Below are 19,949 nucleotides of genomic sequence, written 5' to 3' on the forward strand. Positions count from 1 at the left end.
ACAATTGCTTAGGAAATATATAAGATGTGATAGTAGTTAATGAAAGATTTGAAGACAATTCATACATAAATAGGCACATTATTTGAAATTTACTTGAAATGAATTTGAAAAATATATAATTTATTTTACACATTATATGTACTCCTATATTATATACATAATATAATTTATTTTATATGTATAGACTCTTCAAGGTCAACCATTAAAAATGTGTATATACATACACACATATATTCCAGGTTCTGTTATTCACTGTTCATGACTGACAGCTACTACCAATGAAATTTTATCTTGTAGGCTCACAGAAACATAAAAATAGAAGAAATAATAATTTAAGTTTTGCATGTGTTTCTTGATGGAACATTACTCAAACACAACATATTTATAAGATCAGTTAGCAAAATTTGCTAAATTATCAGAGAAGAAATAAAAATGCTTCTAAATCTTATTAAAGTTACAAAGAAATGCTTGCAAAAGTTCTCTTTCATTTTTATATTTGTACCTGAAACAGTTTGTTGCATACTTGACCAATCATTCTCAACCAATGGCAAGTTTTTTAAAGTTGCTCATGGAATTATTAAAAAAAAAAAAAAAAAAGTTAGATGCAAGCATGGATTTCTTAGGTGTCATAGTGACTACAGATTTGTAAAGCCCTGTTAATATGCATTTTTGTTTTGACAGAATTTGAAAAGAAAAAATATATTTCCAACATATGGTGAAAAAAAAATATTTAAATTACTTTTATACAATATATCTAGGGTTACTTAACCTGACTCAGGCAACATGCATAAACTATAAGAAAAAATTAATAATACAAAAAACTTCAATTTAACAGATTATATGGGGGTATAAGCCTGTCCACTAAATCCAATTGTCCATTAAATTCTAAAGAAATATGCAGCCATTGAAACTGCTAGAATGTTATGAAACTAGGAACACATTAAATGTGGTAATACTGTATTTTATTGCACTTATCAGTTGTGTGGAATAGAAGAGCTTGAAATTTTGCCATTCATTATCCTATAGTGTCAGTAAAAAGTCTGATTAAAGCTTATTTAGAGGCTGAAGAGCTTTTATGTATCCTTGCTAAAGGCTCAGGTGGTACCTTACCGATGTCTGACAATGTGAGGAATGATGAGTCATATTATCAGACATCAGCAACCTATACAAGGTGCTCTTGATAGTCAAGAGAAGCTTGCAAAGGGTGCAGGGCATATAAATTTGGTTTGCAATTTCTTCATAACAGCAAAAACTGTAAACGACTCAGGCACAGCATTTCAACAAGCTACTTCAAAATCAGAAAAAAAAAGAACAAAAAAGAACAAAAGAATCATAAAAAAAAAAGAACAGTATTTTGGTTTTTCTATCTGATTATCTCATACTGTACTGATAAAGAAAAGATGCTGCCTCATTAGTTGTGAGTTAAGTTTACTTTACTGTTAATTAAAATATTTTAATTGATGGTAAATATCTGAGACTGAGGCACCTCACTAGCTCCCACAGAGATGAAAATCTGGTTCAGTGAATGCTGTCAGTTATTTCTGAAGTCCATTAATAAATTGAAATCTGATAAATAAAAGCTTTACTGTACTTCGTATTTAAAAAATTATCAAAAAATTACTACTGTATACCTGAATTGTTACTTGACAACCATAAGCAGGTCTCTGGTTTAACACAGAAGATGGTTTAATTAGAGTAGCTTCAACTGGAACAATAAGCTTTGATGATATTAAGTCACCTCGGTGTTCTAAAAGTTGCTGAATTAAATTCATTCTCTCAAATCCCAGAAAATCAAACAGCTGTAAGAAATAAAAGTTGAGGCTTATATAAACATAAAAGCAAATCACAAGTTCAATGCATTTAACTTATATGAAAAATTAATACATAATTTTAAATAAATGTATTTACCTGCAACTAAGCCATGGTTGTTTTTTACAATTTAATACAAAAAAAACCAAAGATCATCTCCAAATGACATCATGCATAATAATTTTGTTAAAGGAGACCTACAAAGATAATATTCCTCCTGTAACAACAGTGAGATGTCACAAGTAAAGACAATACCAAGTGAATGAGAAAATAGCCAACTGTTGGGTATAACTAAAGATGACACTGATTAGTATTAAAGACTGCTGCATGACTGAAATGCTGAGAATTCTAAGAATTACCTGCACATTAAATTTATGATCCAAAGACAATTTATAAGCCAATATATTTTAATTCTGAATCAGTGTTGCTTTAAACTTTTATTCTAAAATCATTCATTAAGGCAATTAATTCATTATTTCTCATGATAGAGATGAAAGGATACCTAATTTTGAGTGCAGTGACTGTGATGAGAAAAAAAATATATATCTAAATTCATTGCAAATAACATGGCTGCAAAAATGTAATTATGAAATAAAATTAAAAGTCAGTGTACTTTTTCGGGTTTTTTTATGTGTTTTTATAGAATTTATGTGAATTAAGACACTATGCTCACCAAAGAAATCAAGTACATTATGTCTACAGTAATTAAAACAAATTAAAAATATACAAGATATAGTATCCATAAAAGCTCAAATAACCCTTCTGAGAGTAGTTAGTATAAGAAAACTACCAAACATAACTAATATATTTCACCTCAACCCATTAGTGATAGGTTGAGGTGAAAAAGGCATAAAAGGCATAGGTAAAAAATTCAGTTTTTTTTTTTTTTTTCAATGTACTCACCCTGAAGTTCAATACACTTATTGTATTTAATCTGCAGAGTTTAATCCTTACAAAAAACAAATCTTTGGGTTGGGCATCAAACCAGACTTCTAAATTTTTTTAGCTCTTCATTATCTTTAAAATAAATTCCATGAAGATATGACTTGAAGTTTCTGAATAAATAATAGTCATTTAGGAATAGATCTGGTGGAGGGGAATATTTATTCTGCACAGGGGAGGGGAAGATATTTGTTCATATCCACATTCATGAACTTCAGCCTGTACAACCCAGGCATTGTGCATGGGTGCATTATCATAGAGAAGGAAAACCTGATGACTCAACTTTTCTTTCCTTTTTTTTTTCAAAATTGCAGATTTTAATTTGGGCATAAGGCTAATATAATATTCTCCTGTTATTATGGTTTTAGATTAAGATAATCAATTAATTAACAACAATTCTTTTTGTGTCCCAGAAAAGTGAGGCCAACTCTTTTCCAGTTGATGGTTGGATTCAAAATTTTTTTTTGAGGTTGGTGATCCCTTCTGCTTCCATTGTATGCTTTCTACTTTGAATTCTGGAACACAAAAATGTAACCAAGTTTCATTACCAGTCACCAAATAGGATAAATACCTACCTGGTTAATTTTAAACTCTATTTTGATGACTCCACCCTTTGATGCTTACTATAAACGGAAAAGTTCTGGAAACTCATCATGCCCAAACTTTGGACATTGCTTATGCATCGTTGTTAAAATAAATGCTCATGTATTATTGTTAAAATGCTTATATGAGAAATGTTAAAGTACTTTTTCAAGATCAGACAGTTTAATTTTTCTGGTATCTAAATTTTTTTTTTTCAATGATGGCAATGGTTTCAGAAATGATTGATTCAGATGGCTAACCAGACCTTGGATCATCCTCAACTGACTCCCATCCTCTTTTGAACTCTGCCAACCATCTTGCAAAAGTAGTATAACTGGGTGATACTATCCCTCTACACATTCTTTCATGGCATTTAGCAATACTGCCTTCTTTGGTCAAATATTTAATTACTGAATGATGATCAACTTCCTGGATATTCATTTTCCTTCAACCTACCAACATGAAAAATTAAAATTTAAAAACTTCATAAGATGTTGATATACAATTTTTTTCATTCTATTTTATAAGATATTAAGCTATCAAACCTATATCTACTATTTAATACACTTTATATCTCCTGTACTCAAAACTTTTTGACCACCCCTTTTACCAGTGCCTGACCTTTTAACTAATGGATAGCAATACTTATTAAATTAGCAACTGAAATATCAGAAGATTATTTATTAGAAAAATTTTAGCCTAAATGTGATGGCAATTAAGTAAAGCTACTGGAGAAGATGACATATACCCAATAATTTTGAGAGAGAGATGGTAAAAGCGTGCAGTGAACTTCTAAGGTTAATTATGAGGGTGTCACTGGAATCAGCAGAGATTCCCTTCGATTGGAGAAGTGCTAATGTATCTCCAATATAAAAGGGGAGTTCTAAGAGTCAAATGGGTGGCTACCTACCAGTCAGTCTGGCTTAGAGTAGGGAAAATCATGGAGGCAACAAGCAAAAGTGCATTACAGGGTCATTTAGATAGAAATGCAATTCTGAAGGAAGCATAAAATAGTGTATTGTAAAGGGAAAATAATGTTTAACAAACCTGGTTAGTTATTTTAACATAATTACTCATGAGATTTATGCAGTAAATAATTTGGACACTGTTTACTTGGATTTCAGTAAAGCATTTGACTCAGTCCTGCATGAGAGGTTACCATATAAGTTGAAACATGTTGGAATCATAGGGAAAATCCTTAGACGAATTGCAGGATGGCTGCAGGGCAGGAGGTAGATGGTTGTGATTTATAATTATTCTTCAGATTGGGCTAATGTAAGAAGTGGGATTCCCTAAGGATTGGTACTGGGATCACTATTGTTTTTGATTTTCTTAAATAACAATGATGAAGATTATTGTTAGATGACGATAACATCACAGATGATGGATAGATGACGTCAAAATTTGAAGATGATGATAAGTGGCAAGCAGAGTTCCTTCAGAAAGACAGACTTCAGGAATGATCAGAAAAGTGGCTATGTTTTAATGCAGGAAAATTCAAGGTCTTACACCTGGGGAATAACAACCCCAAAATAACATAGACTCTTGGTAGGGTTGAGCTAAAAACAGTATAGGAAGAAAGGAATTAGGAGTAACAATACAGTCAGACATGATGTTCTCCAAGCAGTGTAAACAGGCAGTAAGGAAGGCCAATAGTGTCCTATTGAATTTAGTAATTTTACACGAATTTTTAGCAATTAAATAAACTAATAGAACTTGAACTTAATTTTACTGCTTGTGTTGATGCTTGGATATTTGTATTTTTTCAACTTTTGCTATGGTGATTTATTGTTGTTTATTCTACGGAAGAGAATGAAGTTAGTGGAATAAATTGACCTAATCCTTCTTAAATTTTGCAGATGAATTTAATTATAATTATTTTTATATTGGTCTTTGAATAAATGCATGTTTAGTTTTCATTTGAGAATTATGAAGCAACAATACACAGCATCAACAAATTAAATTTAAACCAGTGACAAGAGGAGGAAAAAAGAAGTAATTTAGGTAAGTCAAGGAAGGAACATATCAGAATTGTAAGCTTAGACTAGACAAAAAGTACATGTGGTAAGTTATCATGATTAAGAAAGTAACCAAATGAAAAAAAAAAAAAAAAGTTAGGAAAATGAGAGGACATTTTCAATTTTCAAATTGAAATTAAATGGCTGTTGATAAATTAAAGACAGGATAAATGGGAACTGATGAGCACAAGTAACTTCCAAAGTAGTCATGATTTAAAGTAGTCTATATGACAACATGGTTTTTCTGAAAGCAACTGGGTGGTCATATGGTTACAGGCAGAAGATAGAAAGGTACAATATAGCATTCTGTAGCAAACAGTTATGAAGTATAACTCCACAATATGTGGAGTTATACTTTATACTTCATAACTGTTTTGCCATCATTGCATCACTCGGGTACCTACCCACCCACCGAAGAAGGGCCAAATAGCCCTGAAATGGTGCCATCTGGGTGGTGGTACCTATCTGAGAATAAGTAACATTAGTCTTCTCCTTAGGTGAAGCGTTACTTATTCGAAGTAGTTCAATATCATGGCAACTCGTTATGAAGGTATTCACAATGTGAGATATAACTTAAAACGATGCTGCCTTACAAATATTCTGTTTATTCAGAAATGGCCGTGTATTAATGATGCTATTGCACTTAATATATACATAGTCTAAATTTGCTCGCAGCTTGAGGCTTTAGCCCTAAATGCATCTTAGTCTAAATACATCATACACCATTAGGCATTTCTCATATTGTGGTGTTATACTTCATAATTGTTTTGCCATCATTGCATCACTTGGGTACCTACCTACCTACACACCCACCCACCGAAGAAGGGCCATCATTGCATCACTTGGGTACCTACCTGCCTACCTACCTACCCACCCACTGAAGAAGGGCCAAATAGCCCTGAAAGGGCACCAGGGGGAGCCTGATGATGTCTGGAGTTTCCAAGAATAGGTAACAACAGCCTTCTCCACTGGGGAAGTGTTGCCTATTCGATGAGTTTTTGAGTGGTGTGAGTTGAAGGAGTTACTGTCCCTTTCATTCTTCTACACCATTTCTTTTCCTCTTACACTCCTAGTATTGCTTTCCCTCTACCTTTTTGCTTTTCTAAGTCTAATAGGGACAACTGGATAGTCGAGTTATTATCCCACACAAATACAAAATAGCCATGAAACGGTGCCGTCTGGGTGGTAGTACCTATCTGAGAATAAGTAACATTAGTCTTCTCCTTAGGTGAAGTGTTACTTATTCAAAGTTGCAATATCATGGCAACTCGTTGTGAAGGTATTCACAATATGAGATATAACTTAAAATGATGCTGCCTTATAAATATTCTGTTTATTCAGAAATAGCTGTGTATTAATGATGCTATTGCACTTAATACATACATAGTCTAAATTTGCTCGCAGCTTGAGGCTTTAGCCATAAATGCATCTTAGATTAACATAAAAATAACGTAAAAATAATAAAAAATAATAAAATCTTTGTCTAATAATTAACAAACAATCTCATCCCCCATCAGAAAACACACTTCACAAACTGTTATAACGAACACAAAAATGAATACTACGTGATATGCTTGCACAAACTAACTAAGAAAAGGTGGGGGAACCTTCCTAGACTGCAAACCCGTCATTTGTTTCCATAGCAAAGAAACAGTGTTGCCAGTTTGCATATTTTTGGAACACCCCTCGTATATTATACATATAATATATGCATTATACATATAATATATATATATAATTAATTAAATATTTATCATATTACTTAACAGAAATGATTATGATGATTCAGAAATAAGAATTTTTTTCTAATTAAATTACTAAAAAATCATTACAATCCTAAATGCTTAAGAACCTGAGCAATCCTCTTAACTAAGGAACACAGAAAGTTAAGTTGAGTCTAAATATACTTACTCATGTATATATAACTTACATCATTTTGGAGTTCATCATTAGATTTTTCTGAATGCAACATCTGCATAAGAGAAGTTACAAGGTCTTCAAGAGGAACTTCAAGTGTATTACTTTCATGGGCTTGCTCAACTTCCCTTTTCAACCATTCACGATCATATTTCTTCTTACTCTGAACAGAGTTTGTTAGTGCACCAGAAGTTTCAAATTTTTCTTTCTTATCACAGTCTTGGTATTGTAAACTGAAATTAATATCTTTATCATCATTTGTGTAGTCTTCAAATCCAATTAATAAATCACTGTCTGTTAATGGCTGTAATTCAGTAAACTTGATCTTTTGTCCAAATTCTTCACTTTCATATATATCATCATCTTTCAGAAATTTCTTTTCTTTAAGCATCTGCTGCATATCACTAGATAACAATCCAATTATTTTGTTAACTAAACTGCAAGCTTTTGTTGTTAAACTTCTGGAAACAGGCCCAAACATCCTACGAAGTTTTTGTGTCTGTTCACAACTCACTATTGTACAGTCCTGAAACACCTCCAGAAGATAAACAGCTGCTCCTTCAATCACAGCAGAAGATGATTCTGAACCAGCTGAAACACAACAAAGAAAATAATTATAATAAGAAAATTAAGTAAAATTAAGATATTTGCTTTTACATATATTAGCCTCAATATATATCCTGAAAAGCTCGATTTCAAAGATATATGTATGGAGGCTAAGCTTCCATTAGATCTAATGTTTACAGTTAATTCTGGAATATAATATTACTAGAATGTTATTACTACTATAATAAGACCTAATTAAATGAATGATTAAAATATACAAGAAAATAGGCAGCAAAAATTCCTTTTACATCCTGTAGATCAGGAACCTTTTACATCCTGATCTACAGGATGTAAAAGGTTCTAACTTTCAAAGATTTCTGTATAAGGAATTTGGAAATTTTCTGCATGCAAACATCCTCATTTAAGAACAGACTAGCCATAAGAAAAAATCCTAAAAATTCCACATATACCAGTTTAGCTGCGGCTCAATTCTAAACGAAAATTTAAAGCAAATAAATATTATTTATTATGTGGACTAATGTCAACACAAGAGCTAACAGAAACATTTTATTGAATACATTCCTGTTATCATGGAAACTGTGTTGACATTGCTGTAAACACAATTCAGACTGTCTTTGTATTATATGCTAATCTGACACATCCCTTAAAATTATAAATTCTCCTTAAATTTTGTTTGATCAGATGGAATGTTTTGAGGTAGTGCAAGAATTGCCAGTTGATGAATTTCTCCATTACTTTGGAGAGAGAGAGAGTTGAGGTAAATGCAAAGGGATGGATGTGACAAATTAAAAATTAGTCATTTTTTCATCAATTGGCTGGATATGAGCTTTTTACACTCTCTTATTCCAGGGGAATAAGAGAGGATAAAAAGGTGATATGAAACAGGAGCAAGCTCTGGAACACAGGTTTTGACAATAAGTGGAGTAATGCTATTAGAACCTGCACACTTCTTTTCAATAAGTGTTCATGGTTCCTCTAGTGACCTTCGGTCAGAAGACCACAGGAGGCACTGAGTGTAATGGGTCTGACATAGCAGAAGGCATACAAAGATTATCAACAGAAGAATTAGAAGAAAAGAAGGATGCTAATAAGTCAGCTTTAGAAAAGACAGCTCAGCTATATCTGGACAAGAAATCAGTTGCTTACTTTTAATTCAATAAAATTAAGAGTAAGAAGCTGACTAAAAGAGTAAGTAAAAAGAGTTATTAATCAATCCAAATTCTATTTTGAACTCAGTTCAAAATAGAGTTTGGATTGATTTAATAACTCTTTTTTTTTTTTTTTTTTTCTTTTAACAACTGTGTTGAGTTTTAGCACAAGCAAAATATCTAGATATTTGGATACAAGTCAATTCCAATATGCTAATGTTCTTACCTTGGACAGCCTTAGCACATTTACCAGAAAACTATGGTTTAATAAATGATGGGAGTTAAGGATGGAATGAAGATAAATGATTTCATCCCTACAAGAATAATTTCTAGTATAATTTTATGTTTCAAACATATGTTTACGTTAATATATGTTGATGTTGTAAATGCATAATTATATTCAGTGAGGTGACTTATGAAAGCCACCAAAATTCTCATAAATTAATTTAATGTATATCTAAATCTAAATTACCCATTTCCTTTGCTAAAGAAATAAGCTCTTTAAAAAACTTCAAAACTTCATCTTCAGAAACAGAATGGCAGTTCAGAAAGAAGTCTTTCATATTTCCAAAACTTGCAGTCCTAAAATTAATAACAAATGTTAAAAAAACCAAAAATACTAAAATTACAAAAATATTAAAAATGTATAACTGTCTTTTATATTCAATGTTTCACATTCTAAAGATAAATGCTTCACAGCAATGCTTCAGTTAATGCATGTTTGTTCCGTGCAAACCAAACATAATGAAATTTGTTCAAGGAGGCCAAAGAATAGGGACTCTGAGAATAAACTTTTAAACATTAACTTTTTTTCACAGTGTTTATTTGAAAAGTTAGTGAATAAGATATCTACAAGAGCCTCGTCAAATGTTTATACAAAGTGTTTCAAATTATTATTATTATTTTTTTTTAATGGAAACTCCAAACACAAAAGGTATCACAGAACATATAATACTTATTACCATGCATGATTGGAAAGATAAAAGAAGATACTTGTTCACATTAGACTTGAATTTCTGTAGTTTATAATTTTCAGGAAATATGAAACACTCATGAAGGGAGGTTGTTCCATAAAATTACATGGAACAAATATAGGAGCATATACAATAGCTAAAAATAAAAAAAATAAAAATAAAAATTCCTATAAACAAAGGTCTCAAGAATTTCATTTCTGAGATATTAAACAATAATCATAAATTACAAAACAAAAAAAAAGAAACAAATCTCTAAAAGGAAAACATGTAAAGCAGATTTTCAAAGTGACCTCCATTTTATCCAACTCGGGAGTGATTATGTTTGATTGGAAAAGTGCCAATGTATCTGCAATACGTAAGGGCAGTTCTAAGAGTGAAGTGGGAAATTACCGGCCAGTCAGTCATAACTTCAGTAGTGGGGAAAATCATGGAGGCACTGATCAAGGGTGGAATTTAAAATTATTTAGACAGAAATGGAATTATGAAGGTTACTCAGCATGGTTTTGTAAAGGAAAAATCATGTTTAACTAATCTGGTTAGCTATTTTGACAGAGTCGCTCAAGAGCTAGATTTAGGGAATAATTTTGACATTATTTATTTGGATTTCAGCAAAGCATTTGACTCGATCCCACATGAGCAGTTACTTTATAAGCTGGAACTGGTTGGAATCACAGGGAAAATCCTTAGATGGATAGCTGGATGGCTTCAGGGCAGGAGGCAGAGGGTTGTGATAAATGGTTATTCCTCAGATTGGGTTGATGTAAGAAGTGGGGTCCCCAAGGATCAGTATTAGGACCAATGTTGTTTTTGATTTTCATAAATGACATCGATGAAGGGATAGAGGGTGTGATGTCTAAATTTGTAGATGATGTAAAGGTTGGTAGAGTAGTTAATGATCAAGCAGAGCTTCTTCAGAGTGATCAAGACAGACTTCAGGGATGGCCAGAAAAATGGCAGCTATGCTTTAATCCAGCAAAGTGTAAGGTGGAACAGTAACCTAAAATTAACTTATACACTTCGCGAAGTTGCACTAAAGCCAGTAGTGGAGAAAAGGGACTTAGGTGTTATGATACAGTCAGACATGAAGTTCTCTGAGCATTGTAGGCAGGTTGCAAGGAAGGTCCATGGTACTCTACTGATGATTTATTGAACATTTGCTAGTAGAGATAAGAACATCATAATCCCATTATATAAGGCAATTGTTAGACCACACATGGAATACTGTGTTCAAGTACAGAGACTGCACCTAAAGAAAGACATTGTGCTTCTTGAAAGGGTCCAAAGATGGGTAACTTGCCTGGTAAGATCGGCAAAAGGGTGTCCATATGAGGAAAGACTTCGAATATGTGGGTTGCACAGCTTGGAAACTAGGCAACTTAGAGGAGACTTGATTGAAGTGTTTAAGGCTCTGAGAGGCATAAGTAAAATGAATGAGGACAAAAGTTTCATGGTTATAAATGATTCTAGAACTAGGGGCCATAATTTCAAGTTATGAGGAGAGATGTTTAGGCTGGATTGCAGGAAGTTTTATTTTAGCCAGCAAGTTATAAATTACTGGAATAAGTTACCTACATTGGTGGTACAGTTTGGGGAAATTCAAAGGGCAGCTGGACAATTACCTATGAGAGGAGGGAAATGCATGGGGTATCTACTTTATTTTCTCTTATTATTTATTTATTTTTAATTTTCTTTTTCATATTATTATTTTTTATTATTTTTTTTTTTGGCTGGTGCAGCATAAGCCATAGGCTAATGCTGCACCAGGAAAGGAAGCATAGGCAAGGAAACATAAGCCATAGGCTTATGCTTCCTTGCACCATGTGGCCATTGCTAATACTAATTGTAGACTCATCATTTAGTGTGAAAAATTCACAATCCTCTGTCTAGTAGTACTGTTTCAGAGCTTAATGGGTTCAGTATCTTCCAAAATGCATTTACCAGTTTGTCTCACACAGTAATATGTGTAGAATAACCTAGAGAATTTATGTGGCCCACACTAAGTAATCCAAGTAAGGTCAAGTGATTGTAGTGGCCAATTATACAGGGCTGTTTCAGCCAAACTGTCAATTATACTCTGCATTTAAAAAGTTGGCAACATCACAAAAAAAAGTGACAGGGTGCACAGTCATGCACAAACCACATCCAATGTTGATTTTCAAGAACTATGCCTCTAAACAGTTCCCACATAAAATGCAGGAATACTATTTCCGAAGGCCTTGGTAGTAAAAAGTTTGTTGGTTGGTTGGTTTGGATTTTATTGGCGCATTAGCAACTAAGGCTATATGCACCAAAACCTGGTCATATATAAAAATTTTAAGCTTTCAGTGACCTAATTAGTTAGGTCACCAAGTCAAGATATATAATAACAAAGATATAAAAAAAATGAGATAAATCAATAAAGAAATAACAATAAAAGGTAAATTTTAAATATGAGTAACAGTGTTTACTGATTTTAAATAGCTAAAAACAGCAGACACATTGTTGGATAAAATCTGACTAAGTGTACAAGGCCCAGCCAGAGTAGTAAAAAGTAAGAACCATTAAGAGCGTCCTCAAGAATACCATGCCGTCCCCCCCCAGTAGGTTGTTGTTTGGTTTTTAGGAGCATTAGCAACTAAGGCCATATTGCTCCAGTATATGCGGTGGTCATTCCTTAACCTTTCCGCATCCTCCGTATTTGGTGGTGACGGGCTCGAACCCCGGTCTAATCAAGAAGCGTGTGCTACGCACTGCTGCTCCTTCCCACCTGGCTACGGAGGCGCCAATACCATGCCAAACATTAAAGGAAAAGGTATGCTGATAATGAGCACTGGGAATCATATGTGGATTTTTTTTCTTTCTTTCTTTTTTGCCTCTCAAAACCTGAGTGTTCCAAGAGTTCAGAATTTCATTTCTTGAAAAACATGATTTATCTGTAACCAGAACATGATGAATAATGAGCTACTAACAAAAGTTTGTATTTACCAGTACAAAAGTTTGTACAAGCATAGGGTGAAAGAAAGCAAAGCTTATACAGCAATAGGCAAAAAAAAAAAAAAAAAAAATGTAATTATGTACCAGGTATATAATGAGTTGCTGCCACTCTACTCTGAGACTGATAGTGTCACTGATAACGTCACAGCAGCAGCAGCCGTTAAAAGTGTCTTTACTGCAGGAACTCATTATGAAACTAAAATTATGTGTAAAGTTGCCATTTTGCGTATATGTTCACGAAGACATGTATTATAATTCCGATACCAAATTATTTTAGGAAATTTTCTTTGCACCCATCCCCCATTTCCTTTTCGATAATGAGCAGTAAATTGTGCAAGAGTTATATCTTTTAAATGTTTCACCCTGTTTTTCATATTTATCAAAAATACTATCTTTTTATATATCCAAAGGCTCACCATCAACTTGTTGTTCATCCAATTCAGCTTTTGATTTATGTAATTTCTGACGCTCATGTGGCCATACCATTGCCACGGATTCAATTGCTCTTGAAGATACGGACATTGGGTATCATAATAAATACCAAGCTGCCTCTTGTGAACTCATCTCCACAGAATTCAATAATCTACACTTAATGCGTGTGTTAAATCAATTATATCCATATCAGGATATTCTTCTTGTAGCTCTATAATTTTCCTTTTGCAGGTTGCTTATTCCTCTGTTAGTTTTATTCACATATTCAACACATATGCTGCATATGAATATTCTTCTATGATAAATTGTAAATCAGAAGCACTCCTAAAATCCAAGGATTGTAATTATTCATAAATTTCTCTTCTATCTTGCATTTAAGAAATACAAGTGGTCGTTTGATACCAGCCCTCAAAATATTTAGATATTCTTCTTCTGATTGGCATTGATTTAATTTAAGGAATTCTTCGAAATTTAATAACATGTCCTAACTTTCCTTAAATTTACTCAACCTACCCACCTTCACAATGCTGGGTGGAAAATTACTCCAAAAACTGACTTTTAGCTTTTGCCTGAATGCAAATTTCTACACATCTAATCTGCAACCATTTTCTTTTCAATTTCAATTTACACCCTCTTTAGTTCTACAACTAAGAAAGGGTAAAGATACCATTAGCATTTAGTTTACTTAACTCTTTTAAAGCCTTAGACACCTCAATTAGGTCATATGCAGATTCTTAGTTACCACAAATTGCAATTTAAAAAACTTCAATCTTCTCTGGTAAAAATATCCCTCTGTTCACCAAGTAATCCCACTGCTCTTCTCTGCACCCTTACCAGCAGATCTATGTCCTTCCTGAAATGAGGTTTCCAAACCTGTATGTAGTATTTGTAGACTAACCATTGCCTTATACAACAGGATGATCACCTCTTTGTCCATGGCAAAGTAGTACTAGTAGTAGTAGTGGCATGTGATGCAAGAAAGCAAGTGTATGAGCTTATGCAGCATCAGCCAAAAAAAAAAAAAAAAAAAAAAAAAATCACACCATTCCCTCCAAATGCCTGTCCAGTTCCTCTTAAATTTATTCAACCTATCAACTTCCACAACGACAGATGGAAGTTTGTCCCAGCAATTAACCACCCGCTGGCTAAAGGCAAATTTCCGCACATCTATTCTTCATCTGTCTTTTCTTAATTTGAATTTATGTCCCCTTAGGTTCGTAATCTGAACAAGTGGAAGGATCCTATCAGAATTCAGCATGCTCAACCCATTCAAGGCCTTATACACCTCAATCAGGTCACCGCGCAGGTGCCTAGTCTCCAGCCACTGCAATTTGCAGAACTTAAGCCTCTCTTGGTAAGAGGATCCCTTCATTCCCCTCACCAATCTTGTTGCCCTTCTCTGTACATGCTCAAGTAAATCTACATCCTTCCTAAAATGAGGCCTCCAGACCTGTACGCAGTACTCAAGGCGTGGCCTGACTATTGCCTTATACAGAGGGACAATCACCTCCTTCTCCCTGCTAGCAAAATTCCTATATATCATTGACAAAACCCCATGACCTGCCCTGGCAGCCTGTCTGCATTGCTCAGAAAACTTCATATCTGACTGCACAATTACTCCCAGGTCTTTTTCATTTTCTACCACCTTAAGCGTAGTACCACACAGTTGGTACGTTTCTTTGGGGTTACTTCTACACATATGCAGTACTTTGCATTTGTCAAGGTTAAACTTCAGTTACCACTTCTTAGCCCATCTGCCCAAATTATCTAGATCCTGTTGCAGTAGCACACTGCCATTACTGTCATTAACAACCCTGCCAGCCTTTGTATCACTGCAAACTTCGACATTAAGCCTGATATACCTTCATCAATATCATTGATAAATATACAAAACAACAGTGGACCTAACATCGAACCCTGTGGGACTCCACTAATAATATTAGTCCAAGAAGAGCAGCACCCATTGATTACCACCCTCTGTCTTCTCCCACTTAACCATCCTTTTATCCATTGTAGCGACTTACCCTTAATACCATTCTGCTCCAATTTGTACAATAGTCTTCCATGCGCAACGGTGTCAAAAGCTTTCCTGAAATCCAAATAGATGATATCAAAATTATTTTCTGCATCCAGTTCCTTTGTAACCACATCATAATATCCTATCAAATTTGTCAGACAAGACTCATTCCGGTATATCATTGATATAACCCATCAGCTGTTCTAGCAGCCTGTTTGCACTGCTCAGAGAATTTCATATCAGACTGTACAATCACCCCTCGGTCTTTTTCCTTATCAACTACCTTGAGTTCGGCACCACACAAATGGTATCACTATCACCTAAATGCAATACGTTACATTTATCATTGTAAAATGTCAACTGCCATTTTCCAGCCTATCGGCTTAGGTTATCAAAATCCTCTTGAAATAGCCTCCCAATTACTGTTATAACCCACTGTGTCCACCTTTTTTCACTGGTAAAACTTAGACACATTTACATCAATATAATTACAAGTTTAGTGCAAATGCATCATATTAGTACGCAGCTAAACTCTGAATTAGCAAAAATATGCAAAGGCAGCATCGTTTAAGTTATATTTCATATTGTAAATATCTTCACAACAACTTGCCATGACATTGCACTACTTCGAATAAGTAATGCTTCATCAAAGGAGAAGACTGTTGTTACTTATTCTCAGCAGATGCCACCACCCAGACAGCACCGTTTCAGGGCTATTTGGCCCTTCTTCGATGGGCGGGTATGTACCCTAGTGATGCAATGATGATAAAACAGTTATGAAGTATAACTCCACAATATGAGAGATGCCTGATGGTGTATAATATAAATTAAGACTGAAATATGTTAAGGGCTTTAGCCGTTATATTTTACACCATCAGGCATCTCTCATATTGTGGAGTTATACTTCATAACTGTTTTGTCATAACTGCATCACTAGGGTACCTACCCACCATCGAAGAAGGGTCAAATAGCCCTGAAACAGTGCCGTCTGGGTGGTGGTGGTGGTGGTATCTGCTGAGAATAAGTAACAACAGTCTTCTCCTTTGGTGAAGCATTACTTATTCGAAGTAGTGCAATGTCATGGCAACTCGTGAAGGTATTCACAATATGAGATATAACTTAAACGATGCTGCCTTTGCATATTTTTGCTAATTCAGAGTTTAGCTGCGTACTAATATGATGCGTTTGCACTAACTTGTACATTGTCTAAATCTCTTCCAGCCTGAGGCTAAAGCCCTCACTCAATGTATTTCGGTATCAATATAATTAATAAATATTAAAAACAGTAAAGGCCCAATGCTGACCCTTGTAGAACTCCATTCTGTCTCCTAGCTCAACCATTCTTTTATCCATAGTAGGGACCTGCCCCTAATACCACATTTTTTCAACTTATACAGCAATTGTACATGTGGAACAGTACTGAAGGCGTTGCTGATATCCAAGTATATAATGTCAAAATTTCTTTGCACCCATTTCCCTTGCGATAACCTAATCAGACTGGTGAGGCATAAGGAAACAATTGCTGTTCGTGTAATGATCTCCATATGCTTGTGGATGAAACATTAGGCAATCTGACACCTTTCTGTTACTTGTGGTAGGAAATACTTGCACAGCACAAAGTATTTGTTCTTTAACATTTGCAGTTTGCCAAAATCTCCCTCTAATAGCATTTACTTGTAATGGTTTTGGTACACCTGTTTCTCTAAGTCATCTCCACATCAACAAATGGTTTACACTTTGGTACTTGTTGAGTTGGAAATTTTTCAGTGTATCTGCAAATGGCAGCTGCAGAATTCTTATAAACCTCATCTTAAATTAAAATCAGATTAGTGAACTTGTTAACTAATGTGATGTGATCTTAAATTAAAATCACATCAGTTAAAATCCAAAAAACTTTATTGTAAAAAAAACACATTTGTGGTGTCTCCACAAATTAATAATATCAGTTTAACAAATGCCATTCTCTATGCAATGAGGCAGTCATTATGGAACCTGAAACTCATAACAGACATGATGACACTGCTAGTAAATACTCTGAAACACTAGTTACTCACATATGAGTAATTGGCATGATTCACATACTAGAACACTATTCACGTTAGTTTTGGTACAGTTTTGTATTGTTTAAAGTCCATTTTATGTAGTCATATTTTTATTTCATAAACTTCAGCATAAAAATGTTTTGCTGCTTTACATGGTGTTGTAATTTGTGATTAATGTTTAATATTTCGAAAATAAAAACTTTTGAGACGTTTAGTTTTTTCTCTCATTTTTTGCTATAGGATATGCTTCTACATTTGTTCCATGCAATTTTGAAAAACTATGTATATACTCTAACCATATCAGTACCAGCATTAGTTAATTAACAGCCACTAATTTTAGTTTGCTAGCTTGTCCTTGACATCTTATGATGATAGTTAGGAGCAGAGGTGAAAACGATCCATAAAAACAGGTCACTCTATACATGAGTTCACTGTATTTCTGATGAATGTGTTTCTCTCTCTCTCTCTTTCTCTCTCTCTCTCTCTCTCTCTCTAAATTATGGGTATTCTATGACTCTCTCTCTCTCTCTGAATTATGGGTATTCTATGACTAGTTGATCTAATATTAAAAGAAAAATTTTAGATATTCCTGGAAACAACCTGCAAACCCTTGCCTAAGAATAACTAAGTCTGCTTGCATGGTAATAGTGCATAAAAGGAGCTCTTTCCACCACAGCAGGAAGTGTTCTTCAACAGCAACAGAATCCAAGCCTTTAAGTGTGAGCTGCAGGAGTTACTAGTAACAACTAACCATGAAGTCATTTGCAGGTATTAATTTATACTCTGTCTTCTTCGGTTCTTTTTTTTTAACCATCTAGGGGGCATACCAACCTTTTTTTTTAAAAAACAGAAAAAAAATTTAAATTTAAAAATAAATAAAAAGCTTAAATAAATATTTAAATACCTATTAGACCTATCAGTATGAATTTTAGTAATCTGTCAGTATAGTGTTCACTTTTAATTTTCATTATTAATTTTTTAATTAGAAAAATACTGCCATAAAAAAATTCTTTAGGATACCAACTGTACAAAAAAGTAAGGCGTCATGTGGGCACAATCTCAAACAAGTGGGCATGTTACGGCATGTGCTACTTGTGCTAATTTTCCAGAGGGTTTTGTTTCCTTTAAATTTTTTCCATTTTATTAACCAAAAGGTAGAAAATGGCATATTTGGTCAAAAGGTGTATTTGGCCTTAAGGTAGGAAAGGAAATAATTTTTTATCTTATTATTGAATATAGTATTAAGATTAGAATTTCCCATTTAACTATTTCTTGCTTTTTAACCGTTAGTTTGGTGTGATACAAATGCGGTGTCTTTTAATTTCAAGTGTGACTCGTATGGAAAAGTTTGGGAACCACTGTTTTATAGTAATGTTTATATTATGTATAATTGTATAAAATGTAATAAATTGCATATGTTCCCTGGTTGATTTTTGATTTGCTGGATAAAGTTTGTGGTGGGGAAGGTGCATGCTATATGTGCCAGAGTTGGTTTTTTGGTTTTTTTTAGGAGCATTAGCAACTAAGGCCATATTGCTCCGGGGATATGTGGTGGTCATTCCCTGACCTTTCCGCATCCTCCGTATTTGATGGTCACGGGCTCGAACCCCGGTCTAATCAAGAAGCATGTGATACATACTGCTGCTCCTGCCCACCTGGCTACAGAGGTGCCTATATATGCCAAAGACCAACTAACTTAGCCATGAAGTGAAAGCCCATAAAAATTCCTTAAAAAAACTCCTGTCAAAGACAGGATTTAAACCCAGGCCTTTTCCAAATGATGGGAGGGCAGTAATTATAACCACAGTGCTACCCATGCTATCTTGTGTTGCTTAGAGGATATCCATATATTTAACATTATATAAATTGGACTAATGCAATGTCCTTCAAGAATACACTCTTTGCATTAATCGAGGCACTGCTATATATGGGAGTGGTATTCGACCAGTGGTGTTCACACACCATTGATTGTGTTTCCCCCTGCAAAGGCCTTTCAGGGAAAATGCTGGAATATGAAACAGTCTCTGTTGAAAAATTATCTATAAATTTTCAATATCTATATGATAAATTTATTTGTATAGTCATCTGTTCAAGTTAATTTGTCACTATTATTACAAACAAATATCTATAAATGCATTTAGGGTACATAAATTTTGCATCAAAATAATGTTGTTGTTATTGTTCTCGTTTGGTTTTTAGGAGCATTAGCAGCTAAGGCCATATTGCTCCGGGGAAATGTGGTGGTCATTCCCTGACCTTTCCACATCCTCTGTATTTGGTGGTCGCGGGCTCAAACCCGGTCTAATCAAGAAGTACGTGCTACAAACTGCCGCTTCTGCCCACCTGGCTACGGAGGCGCCTGCATTAAAATAATGTAACCAGAGTACAATATTCTTGGAGAAACTGAAAAACAAAAATGGATAAACAAGGTATGATAAATGCACCAAAACATGCAAAGCAGCAGTAAAGAATGCAAAAGTATATAAGCATGGAAGTGTCAACAGATCTGAAAAAGTCAGTATAGATGG

At 34.1% G+C, this 19,949-nt stretch overlaps 1 protein-coding gene across 2 annotated transcripts in view; it reads right to left on the minus strand.

Annotated features, from left to right (window-relative positions):
• The window catches only part of obe (activating signal cointegrator 1 complex subunit obelus), a 402,671-nt gene that overhangs the window by 350,508 nt on the left and 32,214 nt on the right, over positions 1 to 19,949 (minus strand). For both annotated transcript variants that reach the window (XM_090379766.1, XM_090379764.1), the window contains exons 3-5: positions 9,456 to 9,565; positions 7,282 to 7,859; positions 1,632 to 1,799 (exon numbers count right to left, since the gene is read on the minus strand). In XM_090379766.1, the coding sequence (XP_090235892.1) occupies positions 1,632 to 1,799; positions 7,282 to 7,859; positions 9,456 to 9,565 (856 nt within the window). The remainder of the gene's footprint in view (positions 1 to 1,631; positions 1,800 to 7,281; positions 7,860 to 9,455; positions 9,566 to 19,949) is intronic.

This window comes from Mastigoproctus giganteus, chromosome 8 (assembly GCF_048544385.1).
Source record: "Mastigoproctus giganteus isolate SK-2022 chromosome 8, ASM4854438v1, whole genome shotgun sequence".
In the NCBI taxonomy this organism is placed as follows: Eukaryota; Metazoa; Arthropoda; class Arachnida; order Uropygi; family Thelyphonidae; genus Mastigoproctus; species Mastigoproctus giganteus.